The 19,023-nt window shown below is 34.4% G+C and overlaps 3 protein-coding genes across 3 annotated transcripts in view; all 3 read left to right on the top strand.

Moving 5' to 3' along the window:
- LOC116845915 overlaps positions 1-18,482 on the top strand; it is a 71,055-nt gene extending 52,573 nt beyond the window's left edge. Inside the window, exons 7-23 of the mRNA XM_032819170.1 lie at positions 1,015-2,052; positions 2,789-2,844; positions 2,926-3,205; positions 3,514-3,596; positions 3,653-3,917; positions 4,340-4,422; positions 4,473-4,746; positions 5,300-5,437; positions 5,728-5,783; positions 5,870-5,915; positions 6,231-6,357; positions 6,804-6,949; positions 8,480-8,619; positions 9,588-9,784; positions 10,488-10,792; positions 13,146-15,897; positions 16,711-18,482. Coding sequence (XP_032675061.1) covers positions 1,015-2,052; positions 2,789-2,844; positions 2,926-3,205; positions 3,514-3,596; positions 3,653-3,917; positions 4,340-4,422; positions 4,473-4,746; positions 5,300-5,437; positions 5,728-5,783; positions 5,870-5,915; positions 6,231-6,357; positions 6,804-6,949; positions 8,480-8,619; positions 9,588-9,784; positions 10,488-10,792; positions 13,146-14,100 — 4,189 coding nt within the window. The 3' untranslated portion in view covers positions 14,101-15,897; positions 16,711-18,482. The remainder of the gene's footprint in view (positions 1-1,014; positions 2,053-2,788; positions 2,845-2,925; positions 3,206-3,513; positions 3,597-3,652; positions 3,918-4,339; positions 4,423-4,472; positions 4,747-5,299; positions 5,438-5,727; positions 5,784-5,869; positions 5,916-6,230; positions 6,358-6,803; positions 6,950-8,479; positions 8,620-9,587; positions 9,785-10,487; positions 10,793-13,145; positions 15,898-16,710) is intronic.
- On the top strand, positions 3,288-6,433 carry LOC116847347 (PR domain zinc finger protein 5-like). Its single transcript, XM_032822266.1, has 8 exons — positions 3,288-3,917; positions 4,340-4,395; positions 4,473-4,746; positions 5,031-5,086; positions 5,164-5,437; positions 5,728-5,783; positions 5,870-6,132; positions 6,231-6,433. Exons 1-7 carry the CDS (start codon positions 3,727-3,729, stop codon positions 5,917-5,919), a joined length of 957 nt encoding a protein of 318 aa, XP_032678157.1. The 5' UTR covers positions 3,288-3,726; the 3' UTR covers positions 5,920-6,132; positions 6,231-6,433.
- Positions 17,385-19,023, top strand: part of LOC116845911 (putative zinc finger protein 840) — a 2,672-nt gene continuing 1,033 nt past the window's right edge. Inside the window, exon 1 of the mRNA XM_032819157.1 lies at positions 17,385-17,734. Within this exon, the coding sequence (XP_032675048.1) occupies positions 17,385-17,734 (350 nt within the window). The remainder of the gene's footprint in view (positions 17,735-19,023) is intronic.

Below are 19,023 nucleotides of genomic sequence, written 5' to 3'. Positions count from 1 at the left end.
TGAGACACACATATTGATCCTTGATAGCGTAAGGGACCTTCATTTCAGTTATCGGCAAGCTAGAGTGTTTTCATTTTTATAAATGTAAAGCGGAAGGAGCTATATTAAAGAAGTAAGTTTTTATCGGGATACACATTTATTTATTAGTTGGTCCTGTTCACAAGTTTGTTAGATGACATCGCCGTATAGTTACGCACCGGATGCGAGTTGTTTTTTTTTCTGTTTGATTTATATAAACGTAGATTTTTCCTAGAGTAAAAAGGATAAAAATCGCGGGAGAGAATTGTGCGGTCTTTTCGAGATATTTTTAGGACGAAACTTGTAAGTTTTCAATTACATTGTCGCGGATCGCAGTTATAGAATAAGAATATATTTGTTGATTCTCTCTCTATCTCTCTCTCAGGTATATATATATATGTATATATATATATACTGCGATTTTCTGTTAATAATGTTACGACGCTATATTTTGTAACAAAATGCGGTTCGATTTATATATGAATATTGGTGCAATACGCGTGTGCCGTAAGTTCATTTAAAAAAATATATATACGAGCGATTAACTATTCAAAGTTACGCTGTCGAGATTATTCGATCTGTCCCTCTCAGTAGACACGTATACGATAGACACTCGTCTAATTGACTCGCTCATGGTCAGGTAAGTCGCCAATCCGCCACCGTTTGCATAAATTGATTGTTATATTGACAGGCGTTCTTTTTTTAGGTGGTCCGTAAGTTTCGCGTTGCATTACGAAAAGCCGTATGCGCACCGATACCCAATACTACCTTTCATAAATCCTAGCGGGACTTCTAATTGCGAGTTAAGGAGGTAACTTGAAAAACGGCGACCGAATCGCGCGTTTTACCGAACCGTTTTCCGAATGATATTAAACCAACCCTGAGCTTCTCTTTTATCGTCGAACGACAACGTTTCCCACAAATAGACGTAAGCGATCGTGTCCTCTACTGATTTACATTTAACGATAACGTCAACTCCCTTCTTTTGTGTTTTAGAATGGTGGATCCGTTGAACGTCGAGTCCAACGTGATCCAGAAGTCGCTTGTCAGGATCGAGACCGAATGGGCTGGTGACGAGGCGTCGTTGTTGGAGCGAGAAGAACGGACGCCAGAAGTGACAGACGCGAACGTAACCACGGAATCACCTGGCTCGCGAGTCGCAGTCGGGGAGAATCGACCGATCAAGAGGAAAGCGACGTGCGTGGAGTGCGATCATTGCCGGCGCAAGTTTCTGAAGAAGAGCAATCTCGCGGAGCATCTGAAGCAGCACAGACACAAGTGCGCCGACTGCCCGAAGACCTTCACTCTGCAACGTTACCTGATCTCGCACGTCGAGAAGAATCATCGCCAGCAAGTATACGAGTGCAGCGTGTGCGACTACAAGAGCAACAATAAGGGCACCCTGAAGAATCATTACATACGACTGCACACCAGCAGCTACGACTACTCGTGCGATATTTGCGGCAAGCAGTTCAAGATCAAGAAAGCGCTGAATCATCACGTGAAACAGAACCACAGTGGCGCGCCGCCGATCGTGTGCGACGTGTGCGGCCACTTTAGCAAGAACCTGCACGCTCTCAAGGCCCACATGAAGTACCGCCACTACAAGCCGGAGTTCGTCTGCCGGATCTGCAGGCGCGGTATGACCACGCAGAAGAATCTCGAGCAGCATCTCATGTGGCACGAGACCAGGGAAAAGGTGTTGTGTCCGACCTGTGGCAAGAGGTTCCGCGGCCGCGACCTCGACTCGCATATGCGGGTGCACACGGGTGTGAAGCCGTTTCCTTGTCCAGTCTGCGGCAAGACGTTTCGACGGCAGACCGCTCAGGAGCAACATGTGCTGATCCACACGGGCAAGAGACCTTACATCTGCGATATTTGCGGCCAGGCGTTCGCTCAGAAGCCCGGCCTTATCTGTCACAGGAAAAGACATCCAGGGCCGCTGCCCCCGTTACCGGTGGTCTCCATCAAAAACATCGTAACGGAATTCACGAAGGAATATGCGACCAAAAGTGCGGTCATTAAGATCGAATAGAAGAGACACGTGAGAGAAAGAGAGAAGAGGGTCCCTGTTTTTAACGAGCTTTCCAGTGAGAAAGTCTTGTAGAATTATATCTACAGAGTTTTTTATTATACATCGAGTTATCGAGGGCGAATGTTTTTCTACGAATTTTTCTATTGTATTCTGTACACAGTTTTCAATAAATCTATGGTTTATTATATTTTTTATACATTTTTTATATATATATTTTTTTTACATACATACACTTCTATGCGCGCTAATAAGTGCGATATGTAGGAAAAAATTGCAGGATGACTGTATAGTGGACTGTGTGTATGCGTGTTTGTTATTACTATCGAATATCTCAATGACAATACTTCAGTTGAATATAAAAAATTATCTCTAATTCACATTTAATTTATAATAAAATTCTTCATTTAACTTATCTGTTATTACTTTCTTTTATTCAATCCGATTAAGAAAGCTTCTCCATGATCCTTTTTCGATTATTATTTATATAATTTATATAATTTATATTATTTATATAATTTATATTATTTATATAAATCACGAGTGCTAATACATATACATATGATTTGTTGTGATAAACACATTTTTATGCCTTACATGATACTATTCTTAGAAAAGAAATATTTTTAAATGAAAAACTAGGAAAAACGTTAAACATTTGATATTGTAAAGAAACTTAATATTGATGATATATTTTGATTATAAATATATTTAATTCGATTGTAATTTGTATTATAGCGACAATTCAGAGGCATTTAAAGTCGACAAGGAGAACTATACTTTTGAGCATTTGAGTACGTATTGGATACGTACGTATCCAAGTACGTTGACGACGATTGAGTACGTATTGAATAACAGCTCATACGGTCCCACAGTTTCAGATCTTATGGAAAGCTTGACCTTGAAAGATCCTAACAAGATAAACGATATTAAGCAGCTACAGAACAGTTGGGAAAGCAAAATGAACGACATTGAACAGCGCCACAACAAATCTATTCAATCCCCTGAACTTTTTAGAAATAAGGATGACGCGGAGAAGCATAGTAACATGAAGAATTACTCGTGCCAATTTTGCGACCAGAACTTGAACTTCCAGGAAGAATTGAATCATCATATGAAGATAATCCATAAACTACCTAATTATCCCTACGACAAGTATGCGTATGAGACCAGATACTTTTATATTAAGCTCCACTTGACACGACTCTACTTGTTAATCGTATAATTAGTGTGACGTCGTTTAACTTAATTATAATTTTCATAAGTAGTAATAGACGTACATACGATTTGCCATAATAATTACATTTTTACGCTTCACATGATTCCCTTCTTGGAAAAGAAATATTTTTAAATAAGAAAGTAGGAAAAAGTTAAACATTTGGTATCGCAAGAAAATTCTACATTGATAGTACATCTTAAGTACATCTTAAATATATCTAATTTGATTGTAATTTGTATTATAGCGACAATTCAGAGGCATTTAAAGTCGACGAGAAGAACTACACTTTTGAGCAATTGAGTATGTATTGGATACGTACGCATCCAAGTACGTTGACGAGGATTGAGTAGTGAATAACAACTAATAGGGTCCCACAGTTTCAGATCGTAGGGAAATCTTGAGTGATTCTAACAAGATAAACGACATTAAACAGCTGCAGAACAGTTGGGGAAACAGAATGAACGACATTGAACAGCGCCACAACGAATCTATTCAATCCCCTGAACTTTTTAGAAATAAGGACAACGCGGAGAAGCATAGTAACATGAAGAATTACTCGTGCCAATTTTGCGACCAGAACTTTAATTTGCAGGAAGAATTGAATCACCATATGAAGATAATCCATGAACTACCTAGTTATACCTACAAGTATGTGTACGAGACCAGATTTAATCTACTTGAAACGACTCGTGCTGCGTTCGGAAACACACACTGTGTGCACACTACTAGACGATAGCTGTTGGAGTGAGCGAAATATAAGAGTGAGATAAAAAGAGAGGGAGAGTATTCGAGTGACGTTTCCGAAAACAGCCTCGACTTGTTGACCTTATATTCAGTATGACGTCGTTTAACTTAATTATAATTTTCATTAGTGGTAATAGACATACATACGATTTGCCATAATAATTACATTTTTACGTCTCATATGATTCTCTTCTTAGAAAAGAAATATATTTAAATAAAAAAGTAGGAAAAAGTTAAACATTTAATATCGCAAGAAAATTCTACATTGATAGTACATTTTAAGTACATCTTAAATATATCTAATTTGATTGTAATTTGTATTATAGCGACAGTTCAGAGGCATTTAAAGTCGACGAGAAGAACTACACTTTTGAACAATTGAGTATGTATTGGATACGTACGCATCCAAGTACGTTGACGGAAATTGAGTAGTGAATAACAACTAATAAGGTTCAACAGTTTCAGATCTTAGGGAAATTTTGAGTGATTCTAACAAGATAAACGACATTAAACAGCTGCAGAACAGTTGGGGAAACAAAATGAACGACATTGAACAACGCCACAACGAATCTATTCAATCCCCTGAACTTTTTAGAAATAAAGACGACGCGGAGAAGCATAGTAACATGAAGAATTACTTGTGCCAATTTTGCGACCAGAACTTGAACTTCCAGGAAGAATTGAATCATCATATGAAGATAATCCATGAACTACATAATTATCCCTACGACAAGTATGTGTATGAGACCGAATTTAAGCTCGACTTGTTGATCGTATATTCAGTATGACGTCGTTTAACTTAATTATAATTTTCATTAGTGGTAATACACATACATACGATTTGCCATAATAATTACATTTTTACGTCTCACATGATTCTCTTCTTAGAAAAGAAATATATTTAAATAAGAAAGTAGGAAAAACTTAAACATTTAATATCGCAAGAAAATTCTACATTGATAGTACATCTTAAGTACATCTTAAATATATTTAATTTGATTGTAATTTGTATTATAGCGATAGTTCAGAGGCATTTAAAGTCGACGAGAAGAACTACACTTTTGAGCAATTGAGTATGTATTGGATACGTACGCATCCAAGTACGTTGACGGGGATTGAGTAGTGAATAACAATTAATAGGGTTCCACAGTTTCAGATCTTAGGGAAATCTTGAGTGATTCTAACAAGACAAACGACATTAAACAGCTGCAGAACAGTTGGAGAAACAAAATGAACGACATTGAACAGCGCCATAACGAATCTATTCAATTCCCTGAACTTTTTAGAAATAAGGACAATGCGGAGGAGCATAGTAACATGAAGAATTACTTGTGCCAATTTTGCGACCAGAACTTTAATTTGCAGGAAGAATTGAATCACCATATGAAAATAATCCATGAACTACCTAGTTATCCCTACGACAAGTATGTTTACAGGACCAGATGTAAGCTCCACTTGACACGACTCGACTTGTTGATCGTATATTTAGTGTGACGCCGTTTAATTATAATTTTCATAAGTGGTAATAGACATACATACGATTTGCCGTAATAATTACATTTATACGCCTCACATGATTCCCTTCTTAGAAAAGAAATATTTTCAAATAAAAAACTAGGAAAACAGTTAAACATTTGAAATTGCAAGAAAATTCTACATTGATAGTACATCTTCAGTATAAATATATTTAATTCGATTGTAATTTGTATTATAGTGACAGTTCAGAGGTATTTAAAGTCGACGAGGAGAACTGCACTTTTGAGCAACAAAGTACATATTGGATACGTAGATATCCAAGTACATTGACAATGATTGTGTAGCATTGAATAACAGCTCATATGGTTCCACAATTTCAGATCTTATGGAAAGTTTGAGTGATCCTAAGAAAATAAACGACATGAAGTAGCTGGAGAACAGTTGGAAAAACAGAACGAACGATATTGAAGAGCGTCACAACGAATCTATTCAATCCTGTGAATTTTCCAAAAATAAGGACGGTGTGAAGAAGCATAGTAACATGAAGAATTACTCGTGCCAATTTTGCGACCAGAACTTCAATCTACAGGAAGAACCGTCATATAAAAATAATCCATGAACAACCTGGTTATCTCTACGACAAGTATGCATACCAAATTTAAACTCCACACGACTCAAATTGAATAGTTGGTCGTATATTCAGTGTAACATTGTTTAATTTAATTATAATTTGTGTTTTAGTGTGTTATTTCATGAATTGACTCAGAACATATTGCTTTCCAAAAATAATACCCCGGTTACGAGTCGTCCAGAAGCCCACGATGTCGACTCAGGGATGATCGTCAGGGTGGAGCAGGTGGACTCTTTGGTGTGTTCTGCGGCAAACGTTTCAGATGCAAGAACGACCTAGAGAAACGCAGGAGCTTGGATAATTGCCTGCAATGCAAAATTTCTTTCCAGAAGATTGACCTGCTAGAGGAATTAAATCGTCACGTTAAGACATGTAAAATTAAATATATCTGTCATGAGTGTTCCTACGAGACAAATAACTTTAAGCGTTTGAGTGAACACATGATATCGGAACACAATACTACAGGCATTTTGCCTTGCGACATGTGCTCCAACAAGTACGGATCGCGGTACTCTCTTAAGAGACATAAAGAAAGAACTCACGCGGATAACATACAGTCGGTAAAATATGACAAGTGTTATGACGTCTATAAGAACAAATATTCACTGAATAGCCACCAGTGCACAATGCACTTAAAGGCAAATTTTTTCTGCAAAAACTGTCAGAGGATCTTTAAAACGCAGGATGAACTGGACCAACATATTGACGAGCATTACACTTGGATCTGTCCGCACTGCGACAAAAGCATAGCACTTTTTGTTAATATAGAATCACACTTGCGATTTCATAGGAATGAGACACCTTTTATCTGCGACATTTATGGTAGCGGGTATATTTCGAAGAATACTTTACGCCGGCACATAAGCAAACATCATCCTGTTTCCTGAATCGTTGGCGATATCCAAGGAAAACATCGTTGCAGACTTTCCGACGGTCCGTGAGTCGAAAGAAAGTGATCAGTTGGATTAAATAAAAGGAATAGTAAAGGGAAATAGGGAAATAATATATTCCCTAACAGCACAAATATCCAGGAGACGTCCAGAGTATGTCTTGAGAATGTTTTGGAGACGTTTCTACGTCCTCAGGACATCCGTGGAACGTCCACAGGAGATTTTGTGCTATGTGGGTTTACAGACTTTTTTATGCATTTTCATGACCGAATATTTTTCTACGAATGTATTATACTATGAATGTATGTATTATGAATTTTGTTTTCTATGCATAATTATTTACGATTTCTATAGATTCTTAATAAATTTAGTGACACTCTATCCGCGGAGTAATAAGCGCAATAGGTAAGAAAGAATTAGAAAATTATTTGGACTATATATATATATATATATATTCCAAATAATTTTCTAATTCTTTCTTACGTATTGCACTTATTACTTTTATATATATATATATATGCATGCACATATATTACGTTTACTTCGTTTACTTAAGATAAATACTACATATACTTCGTTTACTTAAGATAAATATAGTACTAATGTTATATCTTTGATGGAGCAATAAATAATAATTACACAATCGGTACGTAGTATACTTTCGAACAATAGTATAATAATAGTATACTTTACGAAATGCTGCTTTTATTAAGAGCATTTCATCCAAACCAATAGTTTTTCTGCAAAATTTGATGTCTTTTTTGTATTTTGTAACAAGCATACAATTGTCATGTTTTTGATACTTTTATTGACTCTCTCTGTACGATAAGTACGACAGAAAGAAAAGAATTAGAGGGCGATTAAATGGTGCTATCTATATATTTGCATGTAAAGATGTGATTTTGAAAAAAAATTGTTATTTTTATATTATATCTTTTGAGAAACTCTTTGTATATTTTACAATAACGAAATTACGATTGTTATGCAGGGAGTATTTTATATTGTTGCCGATGAATGTTTAATTGATAGAATATCAGAAAGAAATAATAAATTTTTTTTTCTCCAATTTACTTAATTTATATTTATTTTCTTTGTGTTTGATTTGTATCTAATCTCGTTATTTAATCTATTTTATTTATTCTCGTTATTTATTTGCTTGTGAAAACGGCTTAATGTAAAACCTGTTAATATTATTTGCTTTTAGAGTTTATATAAATTTTAATCTTTGTATTTATGATTTAAAGTTTTTTTCTCTTATACATTCTCGTAACATAATTATATTTTTAGACTTTCTATTTTCTCTTTCTAGAAAATAGAATATTTCGTAAAAGTATTTTTAAGTAAAAAATTGAAAGAAAAGGTTTTTGAGCAATTGATGCTTCAAGTAAGTAAACTCAATATTTTTAGCGGTAAATCGTGACAGCGCTTGCTTGTGACATTATTTAATTAAATCGTAATTTGTGTTTTAGTGACCCACTAGTGGATCTTCTATACCTCCCGGATTCCAAAAGTATTAATAATGAATTTATGAATCCACTGAACGTTCCGGATGTCATCGATTTGCAATATTCGTCCGTCGAAGATACCGCCGACTTGTCTCTATATAAAAGTAAGCGCCACAGAAAAACAGGCGCAACAAGAGTGCCATTTTTACGCGAAGCAAGAGGACAAGAGTAGGATTCAGCACATTTTGCCCTTTTCGGCCGATTTCTTAGGAGCTACACCTTCTGTCTTCCCCTTGCTGCAAACGGGTCACAAAAGTGACGATCGGGCCTCCAAGCTTGAAGCCGCGACTGGCCGCGATCGATATTTTCGTGACCCGCTCGCGGAAGGGGAAGATAGAAGACGTAGCTCTCGAGAATCGGCCGAAATGGGCAACTAATTCCGAGCTCTGCTCTAGAGAACAGAATATCAAACGGAAGAACATCAATAAGAAGAAGTCAAAGTCCTTCTCGAAATACAACACGGCAAATGTTTCAGCCAAGAAACTAAGATAAAACACATGAGCGAGTCTAAGTACTCGTGTCAAAGTTGTCGCCAGATCTTCTGTTTGAAGATAAAGTTGAATCGTCACGTCGCAACGGTCACCCCTTGTATTTTTGCAATATCTACGGATACAACAACAACAACAAGCGTTCCTCGTCATCACTTTTTATGAAAACACACGGAAGATAATTAGTGTTTGTGCAAGAAACAGTTTGGGATTTAGGGAGCAGCACACAAATCAGATGTGCAGCGGCAAGTCATCTGTAGTGTATACAGCTTACGTCTACAAGAACGTGTATGTCATCAAGGCGTACATGAAGTACCGGCACTACAAACCATTGTTCGTTTGCAAGATCGTAGCTTGACCATGCAAAAGAACCTCGAGCAGCATCTGAAGTGGCATGAAATCAGGGAGAATATGCATTCCGGAAGCAATTTTCCTGTCCCATCTATGACAAGATGTTTCGGGAACAGCATGTGCTGATTACGACATGAAAATCTTCTAAATAAATTTTTAAATAAATTTTTTATTGTATATTCTGTACACACTTTTCAAAAAAATATGTGGTTTTCATATGTTTTTTATATCAGGGCCGGAACGGTTTGCCAATTTTGGCCGATTCTCGGGAGCTACGCCTTCTATCTTCCCCTTGCCGCGAACGAGCCATAAAAGTGACGGTCAAGCCTTCAAGCTTGAAGCCACGACTGGCCGCAACCGTCACTTTTGCGACCCGCTGCGCGACAAGGGAAAGATAGAAGACGTAGCTCCCGAGAATCGGCCGAAATTGGCAAACTATTCCGAGTCCTGTTTTATATGAATACAATTCTATAGTATTTATTTATACATTAATATAATTCTGCTAATAAGTGTGATATATAAGAAAGAATTGCAGGATGACTGTATAGTGGACTATGTGTGTATACGTGTTTGCAGAGATCGTCATGCAGAATATCGTTATCACTATCGACTATCTCAATGACAATTCAGTAAACACAAAGTACCACTGATGTTACAATGTCAACTTAATCATATAGTATATTACGTAACTGTCACTTTGTTATATAACAAAGTAACAGTTACATAATATACCATATGATTGAGCTGCCACTGAAATATGGATAATATTTTGTTTTTACTGGGAATACTTCAGTTGAATATAAAAAATTACTTCTAATTCACGTTTAATTTATAATAAAATTCTTTATTTATTCTTTTATTTAACTTATCTGTTATTACCTTTCTTTATATAAAATCCGATTAAGAAAGTTTCTCCATGATCATTTTTCCATTTTTATTTATGTAATTTTCACAAGTGCTAATACATAAATTGTCACATTAAGACGCATTATAAATCTATGAGCTACGAGTGTTCCTACAAGATACAGTGAAGTGTTTGAACACATGAACACATGAAATCGGAACATAACACCACCGATATATGCAAATGTGTCATATTCTCTAAAACATTTAAACGATTCTCTAATCTTCAGATGCATGAAGAAATGGTTCACGCGGATAACACACAGTCGATTAAATGCGACAAGTGTAATAGCGTCTTCAAGCATAAAATTTTGCTAAAGAAACATCAGCGCCAAGTACATTCAGAAGCAAACTTTTCCTGCAGAAGCTGTAGTGGAATGCTCTTCAAAACGCAGGATGAACTGGACCAACATAATGCCGAGCGTCATACTTGGATTTGCTCATACTGCCACGAAAACATAGTACGATTTAAGAATAGAGAAACACACTTGCGGCTTCATAGGGATAAGAAACCTTTTATCTGCAACGGCAAGAGGTATATTTCTAAAGATAGTTTACGCCAGCACATAACGACACTTCATCTTGTTTCCTGAATCATTGGCGATACCCAAGAAAAACATCGTTGCAGACTTTCCGGCGGTCCGTGAATCAAAAGAAAGTGATCATTTAGATCAAATAAAAGAAAAAGAAGAGATATAATATGTTTACAGTCCTCTTTATATTGAATTTTCGTGATTGAATGCCTTTTTATAAATGTTACTATTGAATTTTGTTCTCTATTTATAATTGCTTACGGTTTTCATAAATTCTTAATAGACTTAATGACACCTTACGCGCAGGATAATAAGCGTATGTGAGAAAGAATTAGAGAATGACTTTACGTTGGATTATATATATGTACATATTTCATTTACTTAAGGTAAATATAGTACTAATGTTATATCTTTCATAAGACGATGAATCTCGATTATGAAATTACAATTATTATATAGTATACTTTCGAACAAGAGTATACTTTACGAAATGCAGTTCTTATTAGAGCATTCCCAGTGAGAAATGACTTATCGATCGACGTCGAAAAGACGTCGAATCAATGTCTATTTGACGATTTCGACGTCAATCAACAAGTCATTTCTCACTGGGTTTTATCGGAGCCAATAGTTTTTCTGCGAAATTTGTTGTCATTTTCGTATTTACTTTATAACAAACTTGCAATTGTCATATGTTTTTGAAATTTTTATTGTCTCTCTATGTGCGAAGAATGTAGCACAAAAGAAAAAATTTGAACACGAATGTATAGCGTTGTATATATATATTTTTTATATATAAATATATCATGAATCTTTTAATAATGAAATTACGATTGTTTTTTGTAGTAAATATTATATTACTAGTGAATTTATTTGAATGAAGGAAAATCAAATGGATATAAAAATATGTATTCCGTAATTAATTTAACTTGTATTTGTTTTCTTTGTTTAAGACTTGTATCTTATTTAGTTATTCAATTTTATGTGAAAAGACGACTTTTTGTAAGATCTTTTAATATTAATTGATTTTAATTTGCATGGATTATAATCTACATATTTACGATTTAACGTGACATAATCATATTTAGACCAATCATATTGTAAAATTTCTTATAAGAATTGATTTAATAACGCGAGAATTTGACATATCGGACTCGAACGCAAGATAAACTGTTTAGAATATAATTCTAAGATTCTTACAAGCTATTAGATGACACACATATATATATATATATATATATATATATATATATATATATATACACATCTTTTTTCTTTACCATAAAACTTTAATTTATCTAATAATTTTGCCCATCCCCATTCTAAACGAAATTATTTATTACTTATTTCAATTTTTGTGTTGCGGAAAATATTACCACAGCTTAGAGTCGACCTTAGAACTCCAGATATGCTGGCATCATGCCATAAGATGACGTACTAATTCTGTTACTGTGACTTCGACTTCTCCGCAACACTAACGTTTATGAACTTAGAATATACATTAAAGCATTTTTGCATTTTTTATTGTCTTTGTACAAAAAAAAACTTTAATTACTAATTATTTATTAAAAAACAATATATAAAATTAATATAATATTTTGTACAAAGTTATACAAAAACACTGGTGCATTTAAACTAATTATATATATAATATAATATTATATATATATATATATATATATATATATATATATAATTAGTTTAAATGCACCAGTGTTTTTGTATAACTTTGTACAAAATATTATATTAATTTTATATATTATTTTTTAATAAATAATTAGTAATTAATGTTTTTTTTGTACAAAGACAATAAAAAATGCAAAAATGCTTTAATGTATATTCTAAGTTCATAAACGTTAGTGTTGCGGAGAATATTGTCGAAGTCACAATAACCGAATTAGCACGTCATCTTATGGCATGGTGCCAGCATGTCTGGAGTTCTAAGGTCGACTCTAAGCTGTGGTAATATTTTCCGCAACACAAAAATTGAAATAAGTAATAAGTAATTTCGTTTAGAATGGGAATGGACAAAATTATTAGATAAATTAAAGTTTTATGGTAAAGAAAAAAGATGTATAATAAAATATATTGATCAGGGTTTTCTTGGCATATATATTTACCCTGTCAAACACACACACTTACAATTTAGCAACTACCATCTTGCTTTCTGCTTTGATATGCCAAGTTCTCACGTTGTTTGAACAATTATATTTCTGTGAGTGCCCTCTACGTTCTCTTCGTAAAATAATGAAATAGTAATTTCAGCACTTGATACTTCAATTATGTAAGTTGAATATTTAGCAGTAAATCATGCCTGGCGTGTGACATTATTTAATTCTATCGTAATTTGTGTTTCAGAGATTTACTTATGGATCCTCTGTACGTTCCGGATTCTAATAACTTTATTGGTTCATCTATTAATTCCCTGATCGTAACGGATGCTGATTACTCGAAACATACGCTCGAAAATATAGAGCACACCCTGGAGATCGATTCCTTGCCAGAAGAAAATAAACATCACATTACGAAAAAAAGTGAGACGACGAATGTAGTGGAGCAAGAGTATCATTGCGTGAAGGAAGTCACAAGAAAACAGAATATCAATGAGGAAAGAATCGCAAAAAAGAACATGAATCACCTTTGGGAGTCCTCCGAGTGCAACGAACATTCCGTACAGAGGATTAGCATGAAAAATCATAACAGAATGTACAATTACTCACAGCAAACTTGCGGTCAGAACTTCAGCCTGCAGGAAAAATTAAATTGTCACGACGAGATGTCTCATGGACTTAAGTATACCTGTCCCAAATGTCCGTATAAGATAAACAGAAAGGACAGCTTGAATAAACATATCAAACGGATGCATGAGATTAGCTACGATTATGAGTGTGACATATGCGTGAAGAAATTCAAAACGAAGGACGTCCTGAAGAAACATAAAAATCTGGTCCACACTGAAATGCAGTCGATAAATTGCGACGAGTGTAATCATGTCTCCAAGAACCTGCATGCTTTAAAGGAACACAAGAGAATAAAACACTTTAAGTCGGAATTCTTTTGCAAGATTTGCAAACAATACTTTAGAACGCAGGATAATCTCGAACAGCATAGTAAGCGGCACAACATGGCCTGTCCGACCTGCGGCAAAACAATAGCAAGATATGATAATCTAAAAGAGCATATGCGGCTTCACACGAATGAGAAATCCAACGTCTGCAATGTTTACGGCAAGGCGTACGCCCAGAAGACTGATCTATCCATGCAAATGAAGAAGCACTCCGGTCTGCTTTCCAAATCGTCGACAGTACCCTAGAAAAACATTGGCACAAGTTTTCTGAAGCTCCGCGAGACGGAAAGGAGTAGAAATCAAATAAAAGAAACAGAAGGGAAGGTTTGAAATAAACTGAGTTTGTTTTTTAGTGCAAGTATCAACAAGAAGGTATAATTTCAAAGACATGTACTTTATGTCAACTTTTCGAGGCTGATCGTCTTTTTATAAATGTTACCATTGAATTTTATATTCAATTTGTAATTAATTATGATTCTTGTAATTATTTATGTAGATTCTTAATATATTTATTGGTCCTCTGTACATGATATGATTAATTTAAAATTTTAAATACACCAAATGCAAGAAAGGCGTCTGTTTATATTGTAAGTAGAATTTATGAACATTTGTGTATTTTGCGGTGAAATACTGCCGAAGTCCTGATAGTTGAATTAGTATGGCGTCTGGCCTGGCAAATATTTGGGTTTGCCTCCCGACTGAAGCTGATCCACATAGCAGGAATGTCCTAAATATATCATAAGGATATCTTGAAGATATCACATCCCAAATATATCTTTAGGATATCCCTATGATATATTTTGGACACCTCTGTTGTGTGGGGAGGCTATTTAATATAATTACGTTTAGAATAGGTATGACCAAAATTATTGGATAAATTAAAGTTTCATGGGGAAAGAGTTTTAATAATAATATATGTTGATTCCAGGATATTCTTGGTACGTACATTGATATTGTTAAATATTTAAAGTTTGGCAACTAATATTTTGCGTTCGGCTCTGACATATTCAATTATTTACGTTGTTTGAACCATTATATTTTTATCTTTCTGCGTTTTCTTCCAAGAATAAGAATATTTTCAAGTAAAATATTAAAATAGAAATTTCAGTATTTGATGTTTCAAGTAAGTTGGATATTTAGCAGTGAATCGTGCCTAGCGTGTGACATTATTTAATTCTAGTGTAATTTGTATATTTCAGTGACTCGTCTATGGATCCTCTGTTCCGGATTCTAATAGTTTTAATGACTCATTAATTGATTCTCCGATTGTAACGGATCAAAAATCACAATCGTGATTTGGGCGCCTCGTTTGTGCGCAATCGCAAAGACTGAGCGGCCGTGATTATAGGAGAGTTTTTTAATTCGTCGATGGATCCATTGTATGATGCGTAAATACAGCGAAACATTGCATTTGCGCATCATGCGATGGACTCATCAATGAATTAAAAAACTCGACCTATCCCAGACAGCACAAGATCTTCTGAGGACGTCCTAAGGACGTCCTGAGGACGAAGAATGTCCTCAGAACGTTCTCAAGATGTCCTCTGGATGTCTCCTGGATATCTGTGCTATTAGGGATCTTACGCGAAGGAACTAGTTGGAAGGGTGTGGAATTCAGCGTTTCGCTATTACGGCTGAACCGATGTAGTTCTGAATAGTCTTAATCGATTTCTTGGGTCAACATTTCTTAATAAAACTGTCTTTACTTTTGCTCTACACGTCCTGTGAGAAATTCTAGCTGAAAGTCCAAAATCGTCAGATTTCACGATGAATACGATGGCTCCAGCAATGGCTCCTTCAATATTTTTCCGCTAGATAGCAGCACGGAATAGATGATTTCGTCATCGTCGCGAGCGTTCATGTGACAAAGAGAGAGAGAGAGAGAGTTGTCTATATTGGCACGTAAAGGTTATGTTTGTTCGACGCTGTCGTCAGCGTTAATGATCAGTTTTCTCTTTCCTGTGCGAGGATTACGATCATTCGAGTCTACAGTGGTGAATACGTGGTATAAACGAAGTGAATCGAGGAAACAACGAAGTTTTTGTAAGTATAGAAGAAATTATATAATATTTGGTTTTGATACAGTAAAATAACACTTCGATGAAACAAGCGCACTATATTAATTCTTATTTTGCTTTGTAAAAAAATATTACAGGCAGTGATAAATTATGATCAGTCAATAGTTTGTCCAATTTCCAAATCCAAATAGTTTAACCAACTTATTTATCAGTCAGTGATGATATATTTTTCTGTAAAAGTTAACATTAATATAAAGGTTATAAACATTTCAAATATTTCATTAATACCGTCATTTATACCGGTATATCCATATATACTGTCATTATTTTTAATAGTGCATGTTATAATTACATGAATTTATAAATGTTAAAAATAATGACAGTATATACTGACGGTATATACCTTAATGGAATTCTTATAACATTTGCAGTAATGTTAACTTTTAATAGGAAAATATGTTTTCTGATTGTTATAAATAAATTGGCTATTAATAAATTACCGATTAATAATAATTTATCACTGCCAGTAATATTTGTTTACAAGGTAAGAGTTAACATACTGTGTTTGTTTCATCCAAGTGGATATTTTACTATTACTATGAAGTGTGCTAAGTATGTGTAGTCATGGACAATAAAGTTGCTCAGTTATTCGAAATGTTACTGAACGACTCAATGAGAGAATTAGTTTTGAAAAGATAAGTGCTCTCATTGGGCCATTTGGCGACATACTGAAACTTATTAATAAACACCAATAGACAAACCTTATTGTTTACAACTGCACAAATGTAGATACAATATTCATATTCAATGTCTAATAATGAACATTTATTTTTTGCAGTTCAAAATCGATGTGATAAACCATGAGGGAGAAGTTGTGCAGCTGGAAAAATAAATAAGGAAACTCCAAAAATTAAAAAAAACCAATGAAATATGAAGTAATGTGAAGCAATGAAATATGAAATAATGTGTGATTGTACTAATGATTGTAATCATGGTTGTGATTGTGCTTATAGATGTGGTTATGCTTGTGATGGTTATTGTGCTTGTAGTAGTAGTAGTAGTAGTAGTAGTAGTAATGGTTTCGTTGCTGCCTCTTTTAATTTTTGGAGCTCCACTTATTTGTTTTTAATTGATATCTTTATATATATATAATGTGTGCGTGTGTGCGCGTGTGTGTGTGTGTGCATATGTCTTACTTTCAGAGTTTGCTTTATTTCTATTTAAATTCTTTAAGATATTAACATCTTAATACTTCCCATAAAATTGTACAATTGAAACATCGCAAGTAAATTCAATATTGAGCTGTTCACCCTAATATTTTATTATTTGTATTTTATTAGTATATAATACATTTGATTGTGTTTTAGTGATTTGCCTCTGAATTTACCATATAAACTGGTATTTAATGATTTTCTAAGATCGGCTCAGAATGTATCGCTTTGCAATAATAGTAATATTTTGGTTACGGATCTTCCGGAAGCCTAGAGTGTCAACTCAGAAGTGATCACCAGGATGCAACCAGTACACCCTTGGAAGTGTTTTGCATGCCGCAGACATTTCAGATTCAAGGTCCACTTCTTGAAACACAAAAGCTTGAATGATTGTCTGCAATGCAGAATTTGCCATCAGTTTGACCTGCTAGAAGAATTAAATTGTCACTATAAGACGTGTCATAAACTTAAGCATACCTTCCGCAAGTGCTCTTACAAGACAGATACAGAGAACTGTTTGATTCAACACATAATATCGGAACACAATATTACTGACATTTTCCCTTGTGACATCTACTCCAAGAAGTTCAAGAGATGGGATGTTCTTAAGAGACATATGGAAACCACCCACACTAAGATAAAATGCGACAAGTATAATGGTGTCTTTAAAAACAAATATAACTTAAAGACCCACAAGGGCAGAATACACTCAGAGATAAATTTTTTTGCAAAAGGTGTGCGTTTACCTTCAAAACGAAGGTTCCCTGAAGGCTTCGTCCCTTCAGGACGAAGTGGACCAACATAATGCCAAGTGTCACGATTGGACTTGTTCGCAATGCTACAAAAAGATATTAATATTCTCTAATATAGAACCACACATGCGGCTTCATAGGAATGAAAAATCTTTTATCTGTGACGCTTACGGCAACGCATATGTTTCTAAGAAGGTTCTGGTCAACCACTTGAGGAAACATCATCCTGCTTCCTGAATCGTTGATGATGATACTCAAGAAAAACATTGTTGTAGACTTTCCGACGGCTCATGAGACGAAAGAAAGTGAAACATTTAGATCATTTAGATCAAATAAAAGGAAAGGCAGAGAAATAACGTTTACTGCGCTCTTTGGATTTTTGTGAACGAATGTCTTTCTACGAATGTTACTATTGTGAATTTTGTACTGAGTTTATAATTACTTACGCTTCTTATAGATTTTTCTTAGATTTAGTGACTCTCTATACGCGGAATAATAAGCGCGATATGTAAGAAAGAATAGGAGAGTGATTTTACGATGCATTGTATACATGTACATATGTTATATCGTTTACTTAAGATAAATGCAGTAGTAATGTCATGTCTTTTGTAGGATGATGAATCTTGATAATAAAAGTACAATCCTTATGCAATATATTTTCGAACAAGACTGTATTTTACGAAATGCAGTTGCAGTTCTTATTAAAGCATTTTATCTAAGTTGATAATTTTTCTGGGAAATTTGTTGTCATTTTTGTATTTACTTTGTAACAAACATGTAACTATCATATGTTTTAATATATTTATTAATTCTTGGTGTTCAATAAATAAAAAATCAAGAATTAGAAGTCAAATAAATGAAAAAATAAAAAATATATTATTTTGATATTATAACTTTTATAGGGAATTCTATGTGTGACTCACAATAACGAAATTATGATGGTTGTGCAGTAAGTATTGTTATCGAATATTTAAATGATAAAACACCAGATAAATGTAAAAAACATTTTCCTCCAATTTACTTAATTTGTACTTGTTATCTTTGTGTTTGATTTATATCTTATCTCGTTATTTAATTTTTTTGTGAAAACGGGTTGATGTGTTTACGGACTATTAATATTATTTGTTTTTAATTTACGTAATTTTCAATTTTTGTATTTACGACTTAATTTTTTCTCCCCCCCCCCCC

Source organism: Odontomachus brunneus, unplaced genomic scaffold (assembly GCF_010583005.1).
Source record: "Odontomachus brunneus isolate Ranch 3 - 2012 unplaced genomic scaffold, Obru_v1 Obru_scaffold_004, whole genome shotgun sequence".
Classification (NCBI taxonomy): Eukaryota; Metazoa; Arthropoda; class Insecta; order Hymenoptera; family Formicidae; genus Odontomachus; species Odontomachus brunneus.
The sequence above is the reverse complement of the archived record's forward strand: the minus strand, read 5'-3'. Positions and strand labels throughout refer to the sequence as shown.

Coding starts and splice junctions, on each gene's coding strand:
- LOC116847347 (XM_032822266.1), top strand. CDS start 3,727: ATGAACGACATTGAACAGCGCCACAACGAATCTATTCAATCCCCTGAA. Junction 4,747..5,030: donor CATAATTATCCCTACGACAA/GTATGTGTATGA, acceptor TTTGTATTATAG/CGATAGTTCAGAGGCATTTA. Junction 5,087..5,163: donor CTACACTTTTGAGCAATTGA/GTATGTATTGGA, acceptor AGGGTTCCACAG/TTTCAGATCTTAGGGAAATC.